General features: G+C 44.0%; 1 protein-coding gene across 6 annotated transcripts in view; it reads left to right on the top strand.

The window, feature by feature from the left end:
* Positions 1–25933, top strand: part of ATP8A2 (ATPase phospholipid transporting 8A2) — a 581949-nt gene that overhangs the window by 521481 nt on the left and 34535 nt on the right. For all 6 annotated transcript variants that reach the window (XM_027591115.2, XM_027591114.2, XM_027591112.2 and 3 more), the window contains 2 exons: positions 3798–3886; positions 10008–10112. In XM_027591115.2, coding sequence (XP_027446916.1) covers positions 3798–3886; positions 10008–10112 — 194 coding nt within the window. The remainder of the gene's footprint in view (positions 1–3797; positions 3887–10007; positions 10113–25933) is intronic.

Genomic DNA, 25933 nt, shown 5'->3' with positions numbered 1-25933 from the left:
CTGTAAGTATAGCTCGAAGGAGTCCACCTTCCGGGGCCATGCCCCACCCTAAGCATGCAGAGTGGAGAGCAAACCCCAACGAGCCAGCTCAGCACTGTGACTGGACTGGCCACAGGGCCGGGCCCAGAGGCAAGAGGGCTATCTGTCGGGGGTGGGGGGAGGCTGGACTTGCCAAGGGAGCTAGCTAATCCGCTCCTTCCTGAAGTGCGCTAGGGGGATGGAGAGTGGGCTTGAGTTAAGTGTTTCTTTCATATGAGGAAGATGTGTTTTCTGTAGAAAAAAAGAGGAAATCGAGATAGCCAAAGAGATATGCAAACAATAATCAGCAGTCATACTCCTTCTGCTGTGCTGTTCCGTGTGTTATTCCTGAACATGTAAGCATGCACATATGAAAGGGGGTGGTAGTCAGTCTGAAGTCCAGGGAGGCTGGGACCACTCACTGTTTTTGAAGTCCCAGAATGTGTCTGTGAAAGGTGAGGAAATCCTAAAGCAGGACTTACAAAAATTAGAGTCTATATTGATACATAGATATAGATATGTGTATAATGCTTAACACTTAAAGACACGATAACTTGCAGTGGACTGCATCAGGACATGGCATCTCAAGTTCAATTTTGAGATTTGGCCTAATTATGCTTTTTCTCCCCGCCCCCCCCGCCCCCGTACATTGCCATGGTAGGTCTGTTGTAAGAGGTGTCAGGACCTAGAGCTTTCCTCAGGAGTATAACATTATCTTTCTCTACGTCAACAAATATAATTCTCGATCACTTCCGTTGCTGTACAGAGGCCCATTGTGTGTACGTCCCACCGTAGAGCTAAGTCCTGTTCTTGGACATTTCTTTCTTACTTTCTTTGGTAGCACTACGTGGATATTCTTGTACTTGCTACTTCTGATGTTGTCTTACTTCCTTAGGATGAACTTGGAGAGATAAAATTGATGGGGCACAATGTACTCACATGGTTTTGAGGTTCAAAAGTATTCTTTCAGAAAGCTGGCACTCTTGTTTTAGAAAATGAAAGCAGGTCCTCCAATGCCAGGATAGAGTTCGGCTCTACCCCAGACCTCACTGCTTCTCAGATTCATTGTCATCAAGTCCCTAGTACCACACAGAGTGATGTGCCAGAGTTCAGAGGCAAGACAGGTGTAGTCAGGCATGGGCTTTGCCAGGGCTGCCAGAGATTCGGGGTGTAGACAGAGAAACTGGGAGGACAGGCACAGAGACAGAAGCCCTTCTCAGGTGTAGTCAGATGGAGCAAGAAGGGCCTCAGCGGGAGTGGCCGGCCCCCCAGAACAGAATGAGTTGAAGCTTGTATGCCACACTGGGGTCAGGGTGAACCCCACCCTCTAGCACTTGAAGAGAGCTGCCCTGAGCCCTCCTTGATTCTCAAAGTGTCCCCCACCCTACATGTGCCTCAGCCACCCCACTGCCCGCCTGCCCTTGGAAAGCCTTGTGCCACTTTGTAATGAGTTGTGGCAAAACCTGTCTATTCCAGTAGAACCACATGGTGAGGCCTCCAGAAAAAGCAAACCGATGAATGTAAAAGGGTTCTGTCACTTTGATCCCTTTTCTAAGTAGCCCACCCTCCTAGGCCAGCTTGCCAGTGGCCAGCCAGCTCCATGCTCCTGGCCATGCTCCCTGGAAACCAAACTCCGAGGACTCTGGACTCCCCAGCCCCTGTTTCCATTCAGAGCAAACTTATCCCTCCCTCTGCTTTTGCCCTAAATTTTCTTTTCAGCTCCTCGCCTGACATTTAACTCGGCGTTGCAACTCTATTCCTTAAAACCCTCTGCCCAAAACTGTCTGTGACTCAGCATGCCGGGAACAAGTAAATCTCATCAAAGGCTGCGCTCCTCACTGCCTGTCCCTGTCATTCAGCCTTCCCCTTGGAATTGCTCTCTCTCTCTGCCCCTCTTTAGCTCTGGAAATCCTGTTTATCTTTCTGGACACATCTCACCACCTTCTGTCTGCTTTAAGAAGCCTTACCAGCCTTCTAGCCTTCTGAAACCCCGTAGAATGTGATCATGATCCTTATTATATTCCACTGTGTCTAGTGGACAGATGGTCCCTGATGTCGGATGGACTTTCAACTTAGGATTTTTCAACTTTATGATGGCGTGAGAGTGATATGCATTCAGTAGAAACCATATTTGGAATTTTGGATGTGGATCTCTTCCTAGTCTAGCAGTTTGTGGCACAATCCTCTTTCATGATGCTGGGCACTGGCCACTCCCAGCCAGCCACATCACCACGAGTGTAAATAACCAACACACTGACAACCATTCTGCACCCAGACAACCATGTGTTTGTCACTTCTAGTGCAGTATTCGATACATTACATGAGATACTCGACACTTTATTATATTTTCAATCTTGTTTTCTGTTTCTTTATTATTGAAATATGGGTGACACACGTTACGTTATTTTCAGGTGTACAACAGAGTGATTTGAGAAGTTGATTCATAGTGTAGCTACCATGTGTCACTGGGCAACACTGTTACTGTACCACTGACTATATTCCCTATGCTGTGCATTTCATCTCCATGACTTAGTCATTCCGTCACTGGAAGCCTGTGTCTCCCTCTCCCCTTTACCTGTTGTGCCCATCCCCCCACCCCCCACCCCCTGGCAACTACCAGTTTGTTCTCTGTATTTATGAGTCCTTTTTTTTTTTGCTTTTTTTTTGTTTGTTCATTTGTTTTTTTAGATTCCACATACTAGTTTGCACTTATGGTATTTGTCTTTCTCTATCTGGCTTATTTCACTTAGCACATCTTCTAGGTCCATCCATGTTGTCAGAAATGGCAAAATCTCATTCTTTTTTATGGCCAAGTAATATTTCATTATGTGTGAGTGATTGTGTGTGTATGTACACACAATATCTTCTTTATCCATTCATCTGTGGATGGACACTTAGGTTGTTTCCATTTCTTGACTCTTGTAAATAATGCTACAATAAACATAAGGGTGCATATACCTTTCAAATTAGTGTTTTATTTTCTGTGGGTAAATACCCAGTAGTGAAATTACTGGATCATATGGTATTTCTATTTTTAATTTTCTGAGGCACTTCCATTTTTATAATAATATCTATCTTATAATAGATGGTATTGCCCAACTGTATGATGTTCAGTAGGTTAGGTTATTAAATGCATTTTTGACTTAGGATATTTTCAATTTATGTTGGGTTTATTAGGATGTGACCCCATCATAAATCAAGGAAAATCTGTAGATTATACCGCACAATGGTTGTGTGTGTGTGTGTGTGTGTGTGTGTCTGTGTGTGCACGTGCTTACTTATAATTATAGGTTCCTTGAAGCAAAGTCTATAACCATCCCTTTTCCTCTTCTGGGTGTTGAGAATCACCGGGCCTTGCGCTAAGGTACTGGTTCTGTGAATGAATGAGCAGTGAAGGAACATGAACTCATGGATAGGGGAAGCGGATGTGAGGAGCCTAGTAGAGAAAAATTCATTTGGTAGGAGTCTGGCTCCAGCTTTCTCTAAAGGAGGGCTTTATGGTCAACATTCTGACCAGAAGGGGGCTTAAAAGCACTTTATAGACAGAAGGAGACAACAACATTTGTTAAAATAAAAGGAGGCGAAAGCTGATGGAGATCAACAGAGAGGCACTCACCGCGTCAGGTCCCCTGGACATCCTTCCTAGGTGAATGTTTTCACTGTGGTTGAATTTAATGCTTTCTGTTGTGTTTGTGTCATGGAATGTTTCACATTGATTCAATTACATCTGCTTTTGAAAGAACAAGTATTAACACACGTGTCACTTCTGTTTCTTGCAGGCAACAATGGTCCTGAGCTCCGCACACTTCTGGCTGGGATTATTTCTGGTGCCCACAGCGTGTTTGATGGAAGATGTAGCATGGAGAGCGTAAGTGAAGAGTGACATAGTCACCCTAAGTCTTGCTCATCTGTCCTTGCAGTCACCTGTCATGAACCCTGGCCACAGGATATTTCATGCTGTGGGACTTCAGAAAGAACAGGTCTCCTGCTACCTGCCAGCAACAGATGTTTATAAGGGATGTTGGCAGTTTTGGTTTCTTGTGGTTTTCTTTTTTTCTTTTAACCTGTGCTTCACCTTGATAGGAGAATATAGACAAAAAGGAGTCCCAAGACAGGCTGTGTGCAGGTCAGTAGGTATGGTGCTTGTACGTGATTTTAACGGAGGGTTTCTAACTACAGATTCATTCCATCAGGTTTAGGAAGCATAACTCAAAACTCACTTCTCCTTGTATCTAAAAAATCAATGCCTAAGCGATCACAAATATAACCTGGCTTTAAATCCCAGACTTAAACAAAAATTGTGTATATGTAAGCCATTTCAAGTTAGAAAATAACTTGGAATGAAGTATTCTTCATTTTTCCAATAATTCACAGTAGGAATCCTTCAAACATAATTTATTTAGAGTGTCAGTGTACAAATCTATGAGATTAATCACAAAGATGAAATTATAATGTAGGTTAAGTAGGAAATAATTCATGCTCAGTTTTGCTTGTATGTTTCAAAATATATTGTTTCCGAAATATCTTGTGCACAAGGTAAACTAAGCAACTAAGTTCCAAGATAATGTTAATTTTAATTTCATCCATGAGAAAGAGATGGAAGATTTCAAAAGAGGTAATATTGATTTTTGTTTGGGGTAGGCTGATTCCTCCTACAAATAGTTGCCAACTTCCCTGAAAAGTGGATTGGTTTTACTTTTGGCAAAGCATAATTATTTTGGGGCCCTGAGGTAGAGAATTGAGACTTTAATCCAAACCTTTCAGGAAAAGACATCAGATTTCATTTTTATCTCCCCTTCCTCCCACATTCAAGGAGAACTGTTCTTGCCTGACAGTTAAGGATGTCTTTTGAAAAAGTCTTCATTTTGGCATTATCTTGACAACCGGTGATGCCTAATGCAGAGAGAGAGAGGAAGAGAGAGAATTGTATAGCGCATATTTTGGGTGTTTTTTCTTTTCACTGAGTTTTGCAACTATTAGTAAAAATTAAATAACTCTATTAAATGCCTTGATTTCCACTACTTCCCTTTTATCTGCTAAAACTGTATTCTATAAATAGCTGAATTAGAATCCTTGGAAATGAAATTATTATAGCCAGGAAAGATGTGTTCTTAATCTAATAAATGCGCTGAAACAAAATGCTAGTTCTATTATTTGTTCTTTATAGCACATAGCCCAGTTGTGGCATGCTATATTACCTTGCTAAATCTCTTCAATTTTACATGACAGGTTAGTTTTAGGTAAATACAACATGATCCTGGCTACATCAGATCACTTTACAATTTATAGTGATTGAGAATAGGAATGTGATTATAAATTAATCTCAGCCTGTTTTAATTCAACTATCTTGATTAACGTCATGGCAAAAAAAAATGTGGAGTCTGTGTACTTGCCGAGTGAGACTTTAGCAGAAGTATCTTTCTACTATTTCAAAAAGTGGTTGCAGATTACAATGTCTCTACCTCCTCCCCAGTCTTCTGGATCTTTTCCCATCCATTCCAAGTAAAAGTTACCAGTCACCAATGAAGCAAATTATTCCTTCAAACAGGACTTGTTTTTGGTTTCCCCCGGCACTATAAAATTAGCACCATTTACATTTTAGCAAGGATAAATCAAAGGACACTGCCTCCAGCTCCACCATATGGAAAAAGTAAAAGTCACTTGTTTCCGAGAAGCTTGCCAGCCAGGTAGAAGGGCCCATGCACTACGAAGGAGGTGCTGGTCGGGGGACCAGCAGAGGCAGACCCCGGGCATTGTCCTACCTGCTGCCTCCTGCCCAGGACAGGCCCAGAAAACAGCCCTTCCCAGGAGCAGACAGCACTTCAGCTTTGGGCTGAGCTGGAAAGGCTCCTACTGAATACCAGAGGCACTTACAGAAATGTACTTTTGTCTGGTTTTATTCGGGGAAGCCAGGGAGAATGGTATATATTGGCTCTCCCCGCCCCTCCCCCCACAGTATTTGCCCAAAGTACATGCGCAATTTGTAATACACATTTAATGTCTAAACTACAGTCACCTCCCTCCTCAAAGACAAGCATTTGGCAAGCTTATTTGGGAATTTTCCCTGAGATCACGGGGCTCGGGTTTTATCTTATATTATACTCCCTGCCTGAAATAGATGTTGTTGGATCCAGTAAATTCAGAGGTTTCTCCAGGACGTGGAAGCAGACTATGAGTTGCTCGCCTCCAGTGAGGCCACCGTATGGGACTGTGATTTCTTTCTGAGCTTCTGCCTCCCAGAATGTGTTCTGTTTTCCCTTCCTGCACACTGGACAAAAACATGAGCCCTGATTGTCCACAGCCACCCTTCATTTGGTTCCAATTGTCAACTATTTATTGAAACATGATGTGCTATGGCTCTCCTTGGACTTCCAAGGAGAGTTTTGAATGAAGTGAACCGGAATCCCGGGTCCACGAAGAGCCTGTGCCGTGACAGGGACGTGGGGCAATGTTTGCAGGGCGGTTGCATTCTCTCATCTTGCCTTGGGCCAATCTTACAGATCTCTTGTTTTGTTTTGAATTTTAGTGGTTGACTCTATTTTGAAAAGAGCTTTTAAATCCCAGCAGAATGCAGGCCCACCTTTTCATGTGTCTTTCTAGGAGTGCTTAGTAAAGTGAACTGGTCTCTTTCTGCATCCCTCTGCCCCCTTACTTTGCCCAGTCCCTCTCTGCCATTTTAGGACCCAGACTGTTCAGAGTCAGGGAAAAAGAAGAAAAAAGAAAACTTAAAAAAAAGAAACTCAGCATGAGGTAATTTAGTCATTTTTTCCATGAAGTCTGTTAGCTTTCTGCTTGAAGATCCATTACTAGACTATCTTAAGTCAGATTTGGACGCCATAAAGTACCTACTCTGTTATCCTGTTAACCATAATTTTCATGAGGGACCAAACTAACACATCTTTTACTAAAATAATTGATTGATTATATGTGATACCTGGCTAATGAGTATTTTTATTATGAGCATAAAGTTTAAATTGCCCAGAACTATTTTAATATCCTTTAGCTTACACACTTCCAAAATGTTTACCCATGACAGCATTCTTAGGTAAGCTGCTATGTACTTATTCTCATTTAGGAGAAATCTGTTAGTTGCTTTATAAAAATAATATAAAGCTCAAGGCCACTGAACACAGGAACCAGTCTCCTTTTATCTAACTGTATCTCATACTTTACCAGTCAGCACACAATACGTTCAGCAATTCCAGAATGACTTCATTTCCTTATTATAATCCCAGACAGGCAGTTAAATGGAAATAAAAGGTAATAAGAAATTTCTGTATACAAATGAGTCTTGATTTAAAAAAAAAAACAAAAAACTTTCTACCTGAACTAAGCTCATATGAAGCACATTGTACCTACATTTTCATCCACATTTAGAATTTAATGTATCCTTCTGACTTGCTACTTTTCCATGCAAAAGAAAGAGTCCAGGAAAAAAGTTTCCAGAAAAAAAAAAAAATGAAAATCTAAGCCAATCTATTTATTTTAAAAGTCCCTCATAACCTGGAGTTGCTCACAGCTATCCCTGGAGGCTCACAGATGACTCTCGCACTCTGACAGTGGCCAAGCAACCCCATGTTGCCTCTTCTGCAATCATCTGGTTTCTTGGTGTGGGGTTAGATGGAGCAGCCCCACGCCACTGGAGATAAGCCACTCATGGATCATGGGGTTCACTCTGTCACAGCTGTGACTGAGAGCAAGCCAAACCCCAGCTCCTGGTGAGACCTAAATTGCATGCCGGTGGCTAATGCTTAAAGACTGGCTTTTCACAGGTGGACGGGGCCAGGGGGAATCATTTATCTAATTAAGGCTTTATTAGGTAAAGGCTGTTGAGAAAGCACTTTTGCATTGCTAACATTGCTTCTACCTCAGTGCCACACGCAGAAAGACTCACAGAATCCTCCCCAGCGTTGCCACCCAGCGTTCTCAAATAGTGGTCAAGTCCCCAGGCTACCTCACGGGAGCTAGCCTAGTGGAAATTCTAAGAAATTGCTGAGTAACTCTTAGATACAGATGAATTTCGTCCACTGAGAACATGCACAGTGCCTGGGGGCATCAGCATCCTCAGATCCTTTCCTTCTGAGGTGATTTTATGTATGAGCCCAAACCAGCAGTTTTGATGCAGTGGGCCAGATTCTTTCTCGCTTGGGCTAAGGTATAGCTTTCCAGTGCCCTGCACCCACTGGCCCGGCTTCCTGTTCCTAGTCTCCTTCTTGATGATGCTTCTGTCACCCAGCCCAGAAGAGAAGTCCGAGGGCTGTTCCAGAGGTTAGTGAGCTCTGCTTGCTCCGTGTGGGGAGGAAGGGGAAGGAGGGGAGGACAGTGGTAGAGGGAGGAGGGTCTCAAACAGAGCACACACTCATCCTCAGGGCCGGCACACGTGTTCTCCTGGGGCCTGTATATCCGGGGTGAATCCTGCTGGAGTGGGGCTTGCCCCTCGGTTGTCTTGTTACCATTCTAGCCCCGTGAGCCCATGAGATGAAAATGAAAGTTGGGGGCCCAACATATTCGATAATACGGAACAGTGTAAATTTTAACATTCTTTTTGACTGTCTCCAGCAAAACGTTAAATGTTTTCTCATTTCTTGTTTAAATTAAAATTCCACAGCCTCTGCTTTGAACTGCGGTATTGTTATCACTACTGAGTCCCTGGACTCGGCTTGATGTAATTAAGGTATTATGTGTTAAAACCTGTGCGGCTAAGTTCTTGTGTTTACTTTGGGGGAAAGGAATGGCAGGCACATATACAGTGTCTTAGGACTAATACTCCATTATAGATTAACTTGGAGTGTTAGGGGATGACTGGGTATTATCTTAACAGACTTTCTTCCCTTGAAGGTGGGGGGTGGGCGGGAGTAGGTCATTCTGAAACTGCTCACGAATGTTCCTACTACACTGTTCTCACTTCCTTGCAGAGATGCTCCGTGTTTGTTCGTATTCTGTCTTGGAGTCCTGGTCCTTAGCAGGATCTTCACATCTGTTTACACTGAAACAAATGAAAAGCTTTTCCTAATAAGGAAAACGGCCCTGTATTGCTAAGTTCGGAGCCTTTTTTTCTTCTTGAGTTTTTCTTTTCCCATTTCATACCCGTGTCTAGCCAACTGCCTTTCTTCAACTGGATCCTTTCCAACCAGTAGCTCTGTGTGTAGTCTCAATTTTAGGAAGATCCTAGCTCAGCCGCTTATTTGAACGTTCGTTGTAAGGTATTTTTCGTTAACCAGAAAAAGAGTGCAGGCAGCTCTTCCTACAGTTCAAGGGGAGTGACAGGGCCAGGCTGAGGTTTCGGCTGTGGTGGAGAGGCCAACTTGTTTTTGTTACTCCCTCAGTTGCTTTACTCTGTGCAGGCCCATGAATATGGGCCCTGGTGGTAAGTCTCTGCAAGAGACGGGTGGAGAAGCTGTGCCTGGATATTTGTGTTGACCCTAAATTTCAGGTGCAGGGTTTGGCTTGAAGAGCATGAACTCTAGCATTGTAATTCCCATTCCTGCTCTGATAGTGGCTCTTTCCTCGCTAAAAAAGAGAACAAACTGCTCACTTGGGGCTCTGGGATCACAGTAGGGGCCAGGGCCTGGGGACCTGCATACATCCACTAGGTAAGGATTTTAAGGTGTCTTCTGGGTTCTTAGGTCCTGCAGTGAGAAGCTTTAGAGATAGACCCATGAATATCTGTGAACCCCGGTCCTTGGTCTGAATGGCACGGGTCCTCAGCCAGATCCCCAGGCTTTCGGCAACAAGCGGTGTTCTTTGGGGGATGTGGGGTAACTTCAGAGGTTCATGGTTCAAGTGTGTTCTGCAAGACTTGGGATGCTTCCCAAGTTATGAAAGTGGAACCCTGGCCATACACCAGGACAGTGAGTGTTCCATGATGTCCAAAGCCACAGCCTCGGCCTCAAAGGGCATCAAGATGTGGCCCCAAAGGGAGCGACTGGTCTCTACAGCTGTGTAAGGTTCATGTGTCATGTGTTTTTTGTCTTTTCCTTGTGACACAGGGCCAAGCATACCTGCAAAAAAACGTTGCTGGAGGAGGTGCAGGAGCTGGAGACGAAGTCCAGAGTGATGGGGAAGGCGATGCTTCGGGACAGTAATGGAAAGAGGTAGGCCAGCTCTGGCCGAGTGTGTGGGGAGCACAAGTCCTCCCGGCCCTTCCCCCTACCTTTCCTTCCTGGCTTTCTTTTTCTCTTCTCGGTTTTCCATGCGAGCATGACCTGCTCAGTTTTAAGCACTTTGGTTATTCTCTAAGAGTACTGTCATAGGGAGATTTAAATTACATTTTCTCAGTGGCCACATGAAATCTGGCCTGTCCCTGGGTAAAGCTGGGGTTTTTATTGGGTCCAGGTAAAACAACCCATACTACTTCCATGTAGGAAATAGTAGCAACACTATCCTGATGTGGAAGAGTTCTGTTTTGGTTATATTACCAAAGAGTATTTAAAAGCTAGGCCTTTTGATATCAGGGCCAATTATTATACTAAAGGATGAGTATCTACCATGAAGGTTTGTGTGCCAAATAACGCCTGTTATTCATGTAAATCTTGTTACGGTTCACAGCAAGTATACCTGGGCCTTTTTGTTTTCCTTTTCATGAATCATGATTTTCTGCTGGTGTGGTGAAAACGATCATGTGACATACGGGCTAGTTCACAGAAACAAATGCCGTCATTCCCTCCCCTTACTTGTGGTAGAACCTCAGCCGCCTCTTCCCCATCCCTAAAAGTTGGGCATGTGAAAAGCTTTTGGTTAATCATTTTTGTTATAATGTTATTAGATTGCATTGAGTTGAAGCCCATATATGACCAAAGAAAGTCTACCTGGACCCAAGAACAGTTTAAGCATTGCTGTCTTAGACACATGGCATGTCTGGAAAATTATGAGTACAACTCTCCTATAAATGCTTCAAAGGAAATCTGTAGCTAACTGCCAGGGAAACAGAGATCTACAAGTTGAATACTTTTAGAGATTCCTACTATGTGTCTTGTTTGTATTCTGTTTATTCATAACTGTCTTTCAAAGCAATGAAGACAAAGCATTTTTCTTAGGGAAAGAGAATCCAAATTTTGAGAAGCATTAGGAATATAACTTTAAATAACTGCAGATGTTTTAGGAAAGGGGTGGTAGAGTACATAGTTGAAGCTGTGGTTTTTGTGTTTGTTTATGACATTTTTTAACAAGTGAGTCCATTAGCATCCATTACATGGCAGCTGTGCTTGTCACTCTAAAAAATAATCTGTCAACAGGACAAAAATCACTGTCTTCAATAAGCTGAAAGCCACGAGTGTGTGGGGACAGCGGCGGAGCTTGAAGCAGAGCTATATATAACCATTACACAGGGCAGCTCATGGCGAAGGCCTGCGCTATCCGTTAGATTCTTTAGGCACAGTGCTTAGCACCTACTAGATTTTCAAGGACTTACAAAACTCTGAGACCTGAGGAAAAAAAGTGTTCATAGGCTCTAAAAATAGGGAGAAGCCTCTGCAAATTGAAATTCATAAAGACTTAAAACTCTACAAAATGCAGATCAGTTTTAGTAAGTGTTAGGCTTATTAAACCACCGAGTTTTAGCATCTTTGAAAACAACTCCCAGGGCCTCTTAGATCTCAAGAATGCTCACATACACACAGTAGCTGCTGAGAGATCATGGGTAATTTCTAAGTAAAATGAGAATTTCAAAGCCAAATTCTAAAACTCTTCTCCAACATTGGACAGGAAAACCTTGCCCCTCGCGTGGTATAAGAATGTGCTTTACCGTGTTTGATCTGATATGGGTCAGGGTCTGGTTCTGGCCCCGGAGGTTAAAACAGGGCCGGACATGGGCTGGGTAGCGTGGAGGCGTTCAGAGGAGGCAGCAAGCCACATCTGGCTTGAGAGATGAAGGGCTTCACGTGGGAGAGAGGATGGAAGAGAGGGCTTGGAGGAGGTGAGTAGATGGAAATGATGAGTGTGTGTTTCCAGCAGAGGGAGCAGCCTGTGCAGAGGCACCGGTGGGGTTGTGTGCCGTGGTGCAATCCCCGCAAGGGATCTGGAGCCTGTGTTTGAATTCTGGCTCAGCTACTGCTTAGCCATGTGACCTTGGACAAGCTATTTCATAGAGTGAGAAGACTATATGAGTTGGGGGAGGGGGGCTGGGGCTCATGAAACAATGCGCACAGCACGGCATATTGCCTGACCCGTGGCCGGAGTGCAGTGTCAGCTGCTGGTCTTCAGTTTGGCCGGAGGGGGTGTGAGCCCTCCTTGATGTTGAGAAAAAGAATGGAATTTTTAAAACTCATGTATCCTGTTCAAAATTCACTTTTCAATGTTCCAATGAGTATCAGAAGATAGAGTTTAAATGTGGTTTCCTTCCCTCTGCATTTTAAAATCTGTTTTCTGATCGTTTTGTAAGTGTCGCGACTTCCTAGTTGTACTAATGGCACGTGAATGTGAGTGTGCCCCCCCACCCTGTGACTGGGTCTCCTCTAGCCCCAGTGTCCTGCCCTACTTGTGTGGTCCCCTTCTCCCCACGTCCTCGGAGCACCCAGCCACCACCACCACCATTTGTTTTTTTTCTCCCTCCTAATTGCTCCGGATTTTCCGGGTGGTCCCTTTGCAAACTAGATAGTGGCGAATGGCTGCTCTGATTTTTGTCCTGCTTGGCCTCACAACTGTTCGTTTATCACCTTTGTTTGCTTCTTTCACACCTGCCTGGATTCCTGTGCACCCCTGGTGCTGGTGAGGGGTGGGGGAGGGTAAGCCCAGGGATGGGGTGGGGGAGGGGGACGGAGGTTTCTTCAGCAGTGTAAGGATTTAGAGACGCCCTTGTTGAGGGAGCCTGAGTACTTCTCTCTTCTCACACCTCCCTGCTCCTTATTCCCCACCCCCACCGAATATTTCCGTGTGCTTGTGCATCTCTCTTTAGCTGTTAGGCTGGCACACGGTGAAAGCTCTGTAAATATTTGTTGACCGACGGGAACTGCAAAAGCTCAGTGAGTTGGTGGTGAGGAAGGGAGGGTTAACCTGCATTATCCGTGCCCGTTGCGTCGGCTCACGCAGAGAGTAACCACAGAGAGATGCTCAGAGTTGCAGGCGGCCCTGTCATGAGGGGGCCCTTTAAGTCATGGCTTCGGAATAGAGCTAACAGAGTCACACATGGACAGACGTGTGGGACGTCAGCATCGCCTACCCATGCAAAGATGAGTAGGCTGGGAGCTGGTCCTCCCACCCGTCCTGCCTTCCAGGGCCTCTGCTCGCCAGGTGTCCTCAACATCCCTAACCACAGGACAGCTACGCGGCTCAATGCTGAAAGCCTTCCTAAAGGCCCCTTCAGGATACTCTGCCAAGTCATAAAACCTGGGTCCAAGTCACTGGCAAATGTTCAAGCAGTTTTTCTCAGGAATGTACTCCTAAGAAAAAGAACAAAAATTTTATGCATTAATCTAAAAAAAAAGCCCTTTCGTGCCAAATTTACAATTACAATTTTGAAACGGTAGCTAGAAATTCTAAGTGTCCCTCTACGCCCTTTATCCATTCAATAAAACACTTCAACTTACCATTTTATTGATCTTGTCGAAGCCCCAAACTCTTACATTATTTTTGGTAAACATGAAAATTTGATTAGCTTGCTCCTGCACTTTTGTGTTAGTAAAACTTGTCTTCCAAAATGAATGGGTCATTTATGCATAATTAAACCTGTGCTCATGACTTAGAGAAAACAAGCTGATAAAGAGAAAAGACAAGATCTGCAAATGAGATATCCAGAAAGTACAGGGAAATAAGAAAATGCTTCAGGTGGCTAACAGAAATGTTTTTATTTTGTCTTTTATTTTGTCTCTTTCTGATGACACAATTTTTCTTGATATGTTGTCTATGTACCTCACAAACACTAGACACTTGTTAGTATTTATATTGTTCAGAATACCTTTCCCCAAACCATCTTCCCCAAAATCTTGACCAAGAGATATCCCTACTGTTCTGTGTGTGGAATAAAATCTGTCAGGCATGTCAGTACTTTGCGGGTGTCTAAAAAAATGAGCTAAAGGGAAGAATTCTTTCTTTCAATGTTTTGGTAATATTTTCTCCCTCTCCCTCTTTATTCCTAAAATGTAACTCACGCAAATTTTTTCCCTCTGGTGGAAGAAAATCTACCGGTGGTCATTTACCTTTACAAATATAATTTTTAAAAATGCCTAAGATGTCATGTATGGGTGGCAAACTAAATTTTTTCCCCTTAAATTGTTTTTCTTCCTTGGTGCAAGGTAAGAGGGTGTTCGGATGTTCTGGGTATTACAGCAGTCAAGAAGCAAGGTGAATATATTTGATGAAAACATCTAGTTTTCCAGTTATACTTAATCTGACTAAACCACAAGGAGACCCTTGTTTTGTTTTAGAATTTCTTTCTGTTCATCACAGTTGCCGGGGGGTGGGGGTGGGGGGGGGGCGGTAGGGTAGGCCCTGGGCTGATTTTCTCCAGTTTCAAGGTCAAGGAGTTCTGGTTGCTACCCTTGGCTTTCACCAGCAAGGGGGTGGGATTCTCTTTCACTTAAGTGCCTCCCTGGAGTATAATTTACTCTGTGCCCTTGGTAAAGGTAGCCGGATGACTGGTCTTTGCCTTATGGTGAGCGATCACTGAATCTCTTATTTGGTTTTATGTCCTTGTGAATGCTGATACATGGGCTCTGTGACCCCGGGGCCGAGCTGGCACACACAGGGTAATCTAGACAGCCTGTCTGCCTCTTGGGGTTTCAGGAGGGAAATGTGGTTCACTGTGTCTGGGTGCCACAGCCTGTGCTCTCACAGCATCCGTGTCATCAAGGCTCCCTTGTGCAGATAGGCAGGGCACGGGTCCAAGCGAGCCATCTGGGAATCCTAATGGAGTGTTATCAGTGGAAAATAGAGGCCAGAGCCTGAAACACATCAGCACCATTTTCAGACACACCAAATATTATTTTTTCGTCCACTCCAGGCGACACTCACCTGGGTGCTCTTTTAAAACCCAATTATATTAAAAAACAAAAATTCCCCAATACATTTTGAGGTGAGTACTCAACTCAAAAAATAGCCACTATGCTTTGAGCTTTAAGGAGAGATCCTTTGGCCTTTAAAATAATGTTTAAAGGCTCTTTGGTGTTTTCACACCTCCCAAGTCAAAATTGTATATCTGCTGAGTCAAAGATGAGTGCAAGCAAGCCTCAAAACAGGAGGTACACCGGCTTGATCGTATATTATTTCCCCAATATAGATTTTAAATCATTTCAGGAAGAATAGTTTTTCCTCCTAGTTTTGGTTATTGGCAGCACGTCTCTGTCTTCCCTTTGTTTCCCCTCCCCACACTTTTCCTCCCGAAAGTGTTTTTTATTAGCTAAAAGGCTAGGAAATTATGGCATCATTTTAGCAAACCTCTCCAGGCCAGGTGGCAAATGTCTGCTCCCAACACCTGGTTAGGATTTATTTCACTTCCAGCTGCATTTTTTCCATGACTGTGTCATGAAGCAGAGGAAAGCGCACAAAGTGTAGAGACAGACGGACCTGAGTCGGGCTCCAAGCCCTGCCACTCACTGAGCTGTGTGACCTTGGCTGGGTTATTAACTTCGCTGACCTTCAGCTTTCTCACCATCATGAGACTTGGAGGTTTAAGGGAAATAACACATGTTAAATCTATAGCATATGGAGACGTTGGGCAAGTGTTGACAGCATGTTGTTCCCTAACATAGAAGCTGAATACCAAGTTTCACTGGCCGTTTTAACGCACGTGGGTTTTTCCCAGAGCTCTCAGAGCGTGAGTCCAGCACACTCTCCAGTTTGCGTCATCAGGGTACGCGCCCCTGGCTGGGGTGAAGGGCATGGACCCTGCCGAGCCCTAGACACACCAGAGCAGCACGAGGAAGCCACAGTGAGTTTGGGGTCGGGGGCGTGGGGGAGAGTTCACAATCCTGTCAGTTGCCCAAGTCAGCCTTGGATTTCTGCTTCCACTGACTCTACGCTGCAAAGAAGAGCGTGCTCCCAGCCAGGCTGCCTCCCACATCCAGACTGTCTGTGCTCAGCACGTCTCTGCCCGAGCTGGCCATCTGCCCCTGAGGACCAGCCCTTCCTTCGGAGTTCTCTGCCCCCATCAGTGATAAGGTGCTCCAGTACCTCACCCTCTCCCAGCATCATTCTGTCCCCCGTTTGCTGCCGCATGCAGCAGGACACCAGGACTCCGAAATAGGCCACCTTTGCAGCCCCCGGGACAGCACCGTTCCCGGGGTCAGTGGCTTCTTTGCCGTGCAGTCCCCCTGACTGGTCTCCCTGCTGTGGTGCCTTCTGGCCTCGCTCCACCCTCCACCCAGCCGAGCCTGTTTCCAAAGCACAGCCCTCCTCCCACCACTCCCTGGTCTAGAACCTTTCCCATCAGCTGTCCAACCACGTGCAGACTCGGGCCACACAGTGATTTCTGCCTGCTCTCCCTCTTTTGGCCTTCCACCTCCCTTTGCCCTCCCAGGCTTTTCTGGGATGGGTCATGCGTTTCTGTGGCTGGTGCTGCCCCTTGGCCCTTCTCTGTTGGCTCTTTTTAGACGACAGTGTCGGTACTGGGTCAAGGTCTGGGTCCTCAGGGACAGTTGAGGCAGACTCTTGTCCTGGAGGGACCTGCAGTCCTGAGGACACACTCTCTGACGTGACTAAGTTGTCTGACTTCTCGCCACTAGGATAATGTCAGCCTGGGCTGCTTTTAATGTATTCATTTTGAAACTTTTTTCTGTGATTCAAATATTCAGCATACACAACAGTAGAGCAACTAGTACAAAGAACTCCCGTATCCTCGCTGCCCAGATTTTTTAACACTTACCAAGATTTTGCCACAACCGCTTCATCTAGCTCCTTTTTGGCCACGTTTGGGTTTCGCTGAAGCATATAAAGCAAATCCTCAACCTCACATTTCACCCTCACACACTTAAGGATGTAGCTCTAAATATCACATCGTACAGTTTAACATGTATTATTTGTTAATACATGTTACACTTGTTTATTCTATTACATGTAAACAGCGTAACTGCAATGCCTGTTACCACATATAAAAAATCAATAATTCCTTGTTATTAGTTGATACCCGGTCCATAAACAGATTTTCTGAGTCCTACCAACCCTCTTTTTAGGGATTAGGTTTGCATGAGGATCAAGGCAAAGGCCACATGTAACCTTTGGTTGCTGTGTTTTTAAGTTTCTTTTAATCCCGAGAAGTGCCCCCCCCAGCCTCCACCCCCTCTCTTCCTTGTTTTTAATGCCATGGGCTTAACAGGAGTTATGCCCCATTTTCTTTGTCTCAAAATGATTATCACCACATGCTGTGAATGAGTGTGCTCCTATGCAGAAAAGGGGGCTCAGCCTCAAGGAGGTGGGGTCACCCCCTCCCCCCAGCATCACCCAAGCAAAGTCAGAGGCCAGACCCTCCTCTTTGACTCCAGGCTTCCTTCCACAAAGCCAGGGTTTTGAGAGCTACCCAAGTGCTTGCATTTCCAATTGTGTCTCAGTTGGCTTGTGTGGAAAGCAGTGGAGCCCCCAGAGAGACCAGGAGGGCTGGCTTCCTGAGAGCAGGAATCTGATTGGAAGCTTCGGGAAAAGGTCAAAATGTGCCAGTTTGATAACTTCCCTTTGCAGAACTCCAAGGAAACGGGAAAATAATAGTTGCACATTGGTGCCTTATGCATCCCTAAATGTGAAGAGAACATAGAGACTCTGCCCTCCCCTACAGGAATACGGAAACCAAACGGTCGGTCAACTTCAGAGCAAATAAGAGCAAAGGAGTTCACGAAGGCACTCAGCTGCTTTGACAGGATTCAGAAAAGAGAAGCCTTATTGAGGAAGATGATTTCCAGCCAGAATCACCTGAATGGAGACTAGGATGGTCTATGAAAGAAACTAATTGAGTGGATTTAATCCTGTGTAGGGAAGAACCCAGGGTAAGACCTAAGACGGCACCCATGGCGGTTGAGACCACAGGGAGAGGTTCGTAGAACCGTGGGAGAGTCCACCGCACCCCCACGCAAGCCCAGTGAGACCTGCCACCTTGCTGACAAATAGAACAGGTGAGGAAATGCATGAGTAGAACAAAGGGAGTAAACGGTGCAGGAAATTAGAGAAAGGCTCACTGGATTACCCAAATGGGGATTTCTGGTGACTGTTTGCATCCTGGGCAAAGGAAAGAGAGAGGATGAGGGAAATCAACTCCTAAGGAAGTAAAACACCTAATTAGCATTTACTTAATGCCTAAGCCTCCTGTGTGAACAGAAAATAATTGGTTCTCTGTTATTTTACGGATGGTAAATCCTGAGTGCCTTTGGGATTGTTGTTGTTGTTGTTATGGACGGGTGTTTAATAATTGAAGAAAACTTTTATAAATACCTTTTGTCATTTGTTAGGGAGCAAGCAAAGGCCTTCTTGTTCCCCTTTAAGGGGCTCATTAGCTGTACTAGACTTCCCAGGAGCCGAGCCACTGGCCGTTGCTGTAATGGAAGGATTGCAGAATCTTTATGCAGTCTCTGGAAGAGAATGGAGAAACTGTGGTCTGACGTGTGTTGCAGCGAGGTGAGCCGATGGGCGTGGAGGCAACTTAGTGTCAGACCTCGGTGTGCTGGTAACGCGTCCTTAGCCTCTGTTTCCGGGATGACTGGAGTAAATTTATTTTTTCCCATCAGGGCTTAGGTTCGTTCAATGTCAGCTTTCTCTATTTGCCAACAAGGCCCCTTTTCAAAAATCGTTTTTACTTGAGAGGTTAATGTCAGTAACTAGTGCTGATGGCTCACTGTATGCCTTGTAAAGCAGTATGAAATATTCTAATCCCTTTTTTTTGAAAGTCAGTTTTATTTCACCCATTTGAACAACAATAGAAACATGCAGAGGTAAATTTTTAAATAATTTTTTTCATGGTGTAGGTCTTATCATTTAAATAGCGATATTTCACATTCCAAGCAGAGATTAGTTCTTCAGGAGGTTTTGAGAAGATCTTGGCTAATCGCTTTTCTACTTCATTATCAGTGAGTGTCTGCTTTTCACTGTGACTCCCTTTTCCTCCCTCCCTCCAACTGTGATGGTAAAGCATTCCAGCCAGCAGAAAACGGATGACCAGGAACATCCATTCTGAAATCGAGTTACAATTTAAACATAATCCAGGAACCGCCAGATTCCTTTGCTCATTTCTCATGGGCTGTTCCTAAATCCTTAGGGAGGCTGAGGAAAGCAGTGTAGACCTTCTAGCATCCCAAAAGTACAGCTGCAAAGTTGCTTCTGTAGTGCATTTAAGAGAATTACTGAATCCCCTGGATGTATTAGACTTTTAGAGGAAAAAAACTTGAGAGGCAGTGTTGGACATTTTTTGTTTATTTTTGGTGTGTTTTTGTACCCAGCGCTACTCTGAACATACACACACCCAGGGGCCAGGTGTGGTCTTTGTGGTAAGGCACAGTGGTTGCCATCTCTGTGCCTGGCACCTGGAAAGCCAGTTAAGGGCCATTTGGCCACAGGTGAATATGACATCATTTACCTTGTAGTCGAGAACTCAGAGACTTTGTAAAAGTTATTGCTCAGAGATGATCATTGTAATGGCAACTGCTGCATTTAGTAATAGATATGTTGAACTTTTGGAGGGATTTCTGTACTAATAAGAGCAGAAGAAAACGAATGTGTCTCTCTAGTGCACAAAAGAGTAAATCCCTCTGTAGGCCAGGACTTGGGAATGGCTACTTATGTTAGAGCGTTGGTGGTTTAGCCATTCAGTGAGTTGCAATTACGTCTTCCCTTTCTAACAAGGCAGTGATAATATGGTTATTCAGTGTTTATTCTCTTGCCCTAGCAATTAGGATTGGCTCAAGGCACCTTAGGTGGTGGTAATTGGGAATTCACACTTGCTAATGAGTAAACATGTTGGCTTCATAGCAAATAGAATCAGTGTTTGGCTTAATACGGGACAAGTCATTTACTCATCATGCAACAGACATTTATTGAAAACCGAGGATGTGCCAGGCCAGGGTGTGGCGTAGGATGAAACAGACGGGGCCCCACCGTGTTCGAGCTCACATTCCAGTGAGGGTAACAGACAGCGAACAAACAGCGAATAAACAAGAGAATCAGTGATGACCACTGTGAGGAACATGGAACAGAGGTTTGTCATGGGGGAATGAATGGGTTTGCGTGTCAGGAAAGCCTCTCAAAATGTCACTTAAGAGACCTAAATAAAACACATAGCCAACCCAACCAAGATCTGGGGAAGATGCATCGCAGACAGCCAGAAGAGCTGGTGGTCTGGCTGGTGTCTACGAAGTACAGGGCAAAGTCACCCGAGGGGCCAGCTCACATGAAAATTTGCCATAAGGATGGAGGTCAGGATTTCAGCCACCAGGAGCCATGGAAAGGGCTTAAGCAAGAGAAATGCATGACCCAATATTATAAAATACGTGATTGCCATGCCATTTGAAAGCCATAGAATCCCATTCTTCAAAAGTTGAGTAAAAGCTATATATATATAAAAGTGAAGGTACAAAAAAAGTAAAAAAGAAAGTATTTTTTTAGTATGAATGTATTATAACAGTTAAAATTAGCACACTTGTTTTAAAGCCAATTAGTAGTAACAGTGAGATGATTTTTTAAAATGACAGAAATTTAAAATAAGTGTTAGGGAGGACAGATGTCTTATCCAAATTTTTTTTGTTTTCTTTTGGATGTATTGAGAAAAGCCCTGATGTATAAAGGTCAGTTGCCACATTAATAGTGTCTCACGGGGGCGCCTGGGTGGTTCAGTCAGTTGAGTGTCTGACTCTTGATTTCGGCTTAGGTCATGATCTCAGAGTCCTGAGATCTTGCCACATGTTGGGCTCTGCTCTCAGCGGGGAATTTGCTTGTCCCTCTCCCTCTGCTCCTCCCTTCGCTCGCTCACTCGCTGTCTCTCAAATAAATAAGTAAAATCTTTAAAAACTAGCGGTTGAAAATTAGTAAACAGTGCTGTAACCTTAAAAGCATACATTATCCCTGTATTTCAATTTAGTCACAATATCCAGATGCATACATGCATCAAAAAATTTGAAGACTTTGGTAAGAATATACATTTCAGAGAAAGTAAAACACGTGTAGTTATTTTAATATCACTTACCATCTAGTTTAGGGAATATAAAATGAATAACTTAATTTTTGGCATTTAAATTTAGAAGTATAACTTAGGAGTTTTACATGCCCTCTTTAAATTTATGGGTAAATAGAACTTTCCATCACTGATGGAATAAAAAATTTCCAATTCTGCGATAGATTTCTTTTTTCCAGTTAATCACAAATACTCAAGATTTCTGATGGGAAAAATTTTAGATATCCCATGTATTTCTAGAATGATAGTTGTTTTGTTTATTAAAGTGTTGGTATGTCGTTGGTATGTCACCCAGACCTTTTGTCATCCTGACTCTATCCTACCTGTTCAGAAAGCATTTGCTTTTCTGAAAAGAGGTAAGGACAGGAACTTGCTGACAGCACTTTTGTCACGTGCAACTTCAGGATCATTGTCCATGCTGTCATCTTTCTGCCACACTCACACATCTATTGAAAACTGAAGAAATATCCAAGTTGCCCACAGGCTGGAGACAAAGCTGTGTGCATGCTCCCCGTTCATGCAGTGTCTTTCACCAGCTGCAGAAGGTCAAAGACACTGAGGCACTCAGGGAGAGCAAAGAGGCATGGGGCCGGATCGCGAGCAGACTGGTTGCTGCCATATTGCTGGACAAATTGGTTGTATTCTTTGACCAGCCATCTACAGATACTTTGGGTGCTGGAGCGCTGGAGATACAGTGACTTTTCAGAGTAGAAACCCAGGGAGCTTCTTGGATCACCCAGAGAAATGCTGTAGCCACGTGTTTCTACTCCATTCTGGCCTCTGTTTTTTTATACCCACAAACTGTGCAGTCCTAGGTCAACTAGCTGAAGACCCCATTGTTGCTCTCCCTCAAAGTTTTCACTTTAGTTTCTTCAGTATCGGGAAATGAAAATACACTTGCAGCCTCAAAAACAATTGATTTGTATTTGTGCTGTTTTGTGAGGAATGTCTCTGGGAAAAGTGCACCGTCTGATTCCAGATAGTTTTCTTGAGGATCTTCAGGGATTTCTTCCATTAGGCCCAGCAGACATCCTCATTTATGTACTTTAGATGCTCGGTTCTTATTGTTCCTTTAGGCGACTTTTTCTTCTTCCTTTTTATGTAGTATTCTCAAAGGACATAACCACATCATTCCATCAAGTTTACTTCATTGTTCTGTCACTGCTGGATTCCTTGCATTAATTTCTTTCTTGAAGACAGCAGCTTATACTTAAACCATGCATAGATTTCGTGTTTTCCGACTTTTGTTCTTTTATAGCTCTGTTGGAACACGTCCAACTTATGACATCATTAGAAATGTACAGGCTCTGAAATGCACCTTCTGTTTATCCATCTTGATTTTCTGTGCCGCTATTCATGTTAGTGTCTGCAGCAAATATTTTCACCTTTCTAACAACTGAGATGTGTGTGTATAATGTGTGTGTGTGTGTGTGTGTGCGCGCGCACAGCATTTCTCATCCGCTTCTACCACTTATAACAACAAAGGAACACCTGCCATTTAGAAGAACAACAAAAGAAAATGAAGTCACAACAAAAGAAAAACCTGATCATTGAATTTATAGTGAAGTTTATCATTTGTTCTCCCAAAACTGTGTCCACCCATCTGTGAGGACATGATGCTACTTTCTTTTTTTTTCCTTCTTTTTGTTTTGTTTTTTTAAGGATTTGTTTATTTTAGTGAGAGAGACTTATTTTGACTTAGAGTGCGCACATGCGTGCTTGCAAGTGGGGGGAGGAGCAGAGAGGGAAAGACAGAGAATCTTCAAGCAGACTCCCGCTGAGCACGGAGCCCGACACAGGGCTTGATCCCAGGACCCAGGAGATCACGACCTGAGCTGAAACCAAGAGTCGGACACTTAACTGACTGAGCCACCCAAGCGCCCCTCTTTTTTTTTTTCTATAAATCATTATCCATTTATATCCAAACTCTTATATTTTGTATAAAACTCCTGCTGACAAGTAGTATCATGACTTTTTTAAATGTCTGTGAGTGTGCATATCCTGTTGTTGAAGGTCACGTTATAAAAGTAGATTTCTCTGACAGATTCTTGGTGCATTCTCTTCCTAAGCTTCAGGGGTCAGCCTGGATAAAAGTGGAGTTTCTGAGAATTTTCCACACATGGTTGCTCATACGTATTCACTCACTCAGAGATGCCAGTGTTGTCATCCTTTGTGGTGATGCTAATCCAGGCAAGAGTATGTATTGAGCCTTGCATTTTGCCAGAGATCATGCTAGGTGATGAATAGGAAAAGAGTAAAGTGATGATGTCAGATGAGCAGATAGAGAATGGGAATACAGTGTGCAAAGTGCTTTAAGAGAATGATGGGAGGGGGGAGCCCAGTGCAAATTAGAATTTGTTCACAGGGAGTGAAGCAGGGGAAGGGGATTCTGGCTGTAAGAATAACTCTGCAGAGTTCTCCCAGCACAATGAGAAGTTCAGTATGACGGGCCGGGAGTCCAGCATGGTGGTGAAAGGTTAGGTTGCACAAATAGATAAGGACCAAATCATATGACCCGTGATGAGGCTGGGGATTTATTCTATGAGCCACAGGGAGCCATTAAAAGCCTCACTAATTAGAAATAGCTATCGAATGAGATCTCATGAGTAGAGAATATTAAAAAGAACCACTTGACCTTTCTTCACCAAGGTCTCTACAGTTGTCTAGGCAAAAACGAGGTATAGCTGTCCCCAGAATTCCTCTGTGATACAGGGCTGTGTCAGGACATGCATATTTGATACCCTGCTCTAGAATAATTTACATTATAAGAAAGCTTTCTTATAGTGGTTTCACAGCCTTTTTGAGGAGAAAAGGAATTTGTAGGTTACTAACTGCCTGGCAGATAAGCACCAAGCAACCAAATATGCAAATTTAGGGTAATGTCCCCTTGGGCTGACCTCCAGCGCCGGGGACTTCCTGGCACTGCTGATGTGGGGAATGCAGTTTCTCACACAAGACCTAATGGGCAGCTGTTTATATAACATAGATTTATTTGTCCTATAACATACCAGCTATAAGTGACATATGCTGGTTATAAGAATGAAAAAGATGATAAAACCTAGATTACTGTTATGAATTATATCCAAAAACTGTTCTTCAACAAATAACTCCAAAGTATACCTCGAGGCCACAAGGCCAAGAATAAATAGCCAAGTCCCATGTTGTCCTCTGTATACCTTCTCAGGTTACTCTCCCTGTTGCTCTCCTGGGCATACGCTCTTGGTTCCTTAAAGTCTGTCCTTGTGCCAATGGCTCGTAATTGTTTTGGAACAAGAAGTCTTGTATCCGTAGAGGCTGCTTCCCGTTGCAAATAAGACAGGCTCCAATTCAAACCACCCTTCAGGTCATGAGAGGTCCCAGCTTATCCAATAATTTGAACCTCCTGCTGGAGAGCAGTCATGGTTGATGGATCCCTGGCCAGGAATGTCACCAGGACCCAGAGTCTTTCCGCCTTTTCACTTTGCTCCAACACTTGATATGAAGTCTGCTCCAGCCCCTGTCATGATCCCAGGGAGGTCACCCCTACATGAACCTTGTTCACAACCATTGGAAGGAGAGTTTGCCCCTGACCAGCAGTTCACAAGTTTCTATTTTTCTGGAAGGGGAAGGAGCCATCCTGTGCAAATCCTGGCAGTCGGAGAAATGCCATGGAGGTTTGGTTTAGGGTTGGATTAGCAGAATCCATCCATGTAGGAATGTCGGGGTAGCAGGGTGTCGCTCTGTCAAGGTGTCTTCTCAGCAGGGGAGGAAACACGTGGTGGATGTTGGTGGAAACAGTAGCAAGTCCACTTCAGGCCTCTGATCATCTGATGAAAGCTATGCTCCGTCCCTCCCTGTGTCCATTTTGCGTTCGGTTTTTAGGGGATTCACTAACCACCTGAAGACTGTTGTTCTTCATCTCAGAAAAATTGCATCGCTTCCAGAGCAGAGATGCATCTTTCTCTTAGATGTTAGCATTGACCTGTACGCTTTCTCCATTCTGAAAGTACACCATCTAACACTGGAGTTAAATTGTGGTTTTAATTCACTATTTCACAATTTTCATGGATGACCCAGAGAGAGGCCAAGTAATAACATATGAATAATTCATTGCAAACATCCAATTCATTCTTTAAGAAATTCATAACCCAAAGGTTTTTTTCCACTGGGAATGAGAAGAAAAACGTGTTTTCCCTGTCCTGTGCCCCAGGTAGTTTTATTTTCTACCACATCTTTTCTAACGCTATCCCCACATCCGTTGCCATGAATCTTTCCACAGACTGCTAGGAACCAAAAGTAAGGTGATTTGGCCAGACCCGTCAGAGCAGCCACACAGTGTGGGATCTGGGTGAGCCTTTTCAACGAGAGCTCTTCTCTAACCTGGAAAACATGAGCAAGTAATGATGTGGACAATCGCCTTATTTTGAAATTTGAAAAGAAATGGTTTGCCAGAAATACCAGGCAGCTTTAGCAGCTGTTCTACTTGGAAGAAGGCAAGGACCTGACCCCTGGAGAGCCCCCTGAAGAGCCCCTGAGCCTTGTCTATCCATGTGCTTATCAGTTTTCAGTAAATCCTGCTTTAGAAGTAATGAAAGAAGACCCTGGCAAAGTCTGCATCATGTTGCCTCCCTCCCCACGTTCACCCTGAAGATGCTTCTTTAAAAGAGGAGACCCAGAGAGGATTCGATGAGTTGCCAAGACCATCTGTGGCCACCAGCCAAGTAGAGTTGGGGGTCACATTTCCCAGCCCTCTGTAGCCCAGGTCTGGTTCTCAATCTGGACAGCCTTCAAAGGACACCAGATAACTGAATGTTAATTTTCCTTTTCTGTTTACCTTAACAATCAACACACAAATTTTAA

This window comes from Zalophus californianus, chromosome 3, assembly GCF_009762305.2.
Source record: "Zalophus californianus isolate mZalCal1 chromosome 3, mZalCal1.pri.v2, whole genome shotgun sequence".
In the NCBI taxonomy this organism is placed as follows: Eukaryota; Metazoa; Chordata; class Mammalia; order Carnivora; family Otariidae; genus Zalophus; species Zalophus californianus.
The sequence above is the reverse complement of the archived record's forward strand: the minus strand, read 5'-3'. Positions and strand labels throughout refer to the sequence as shown.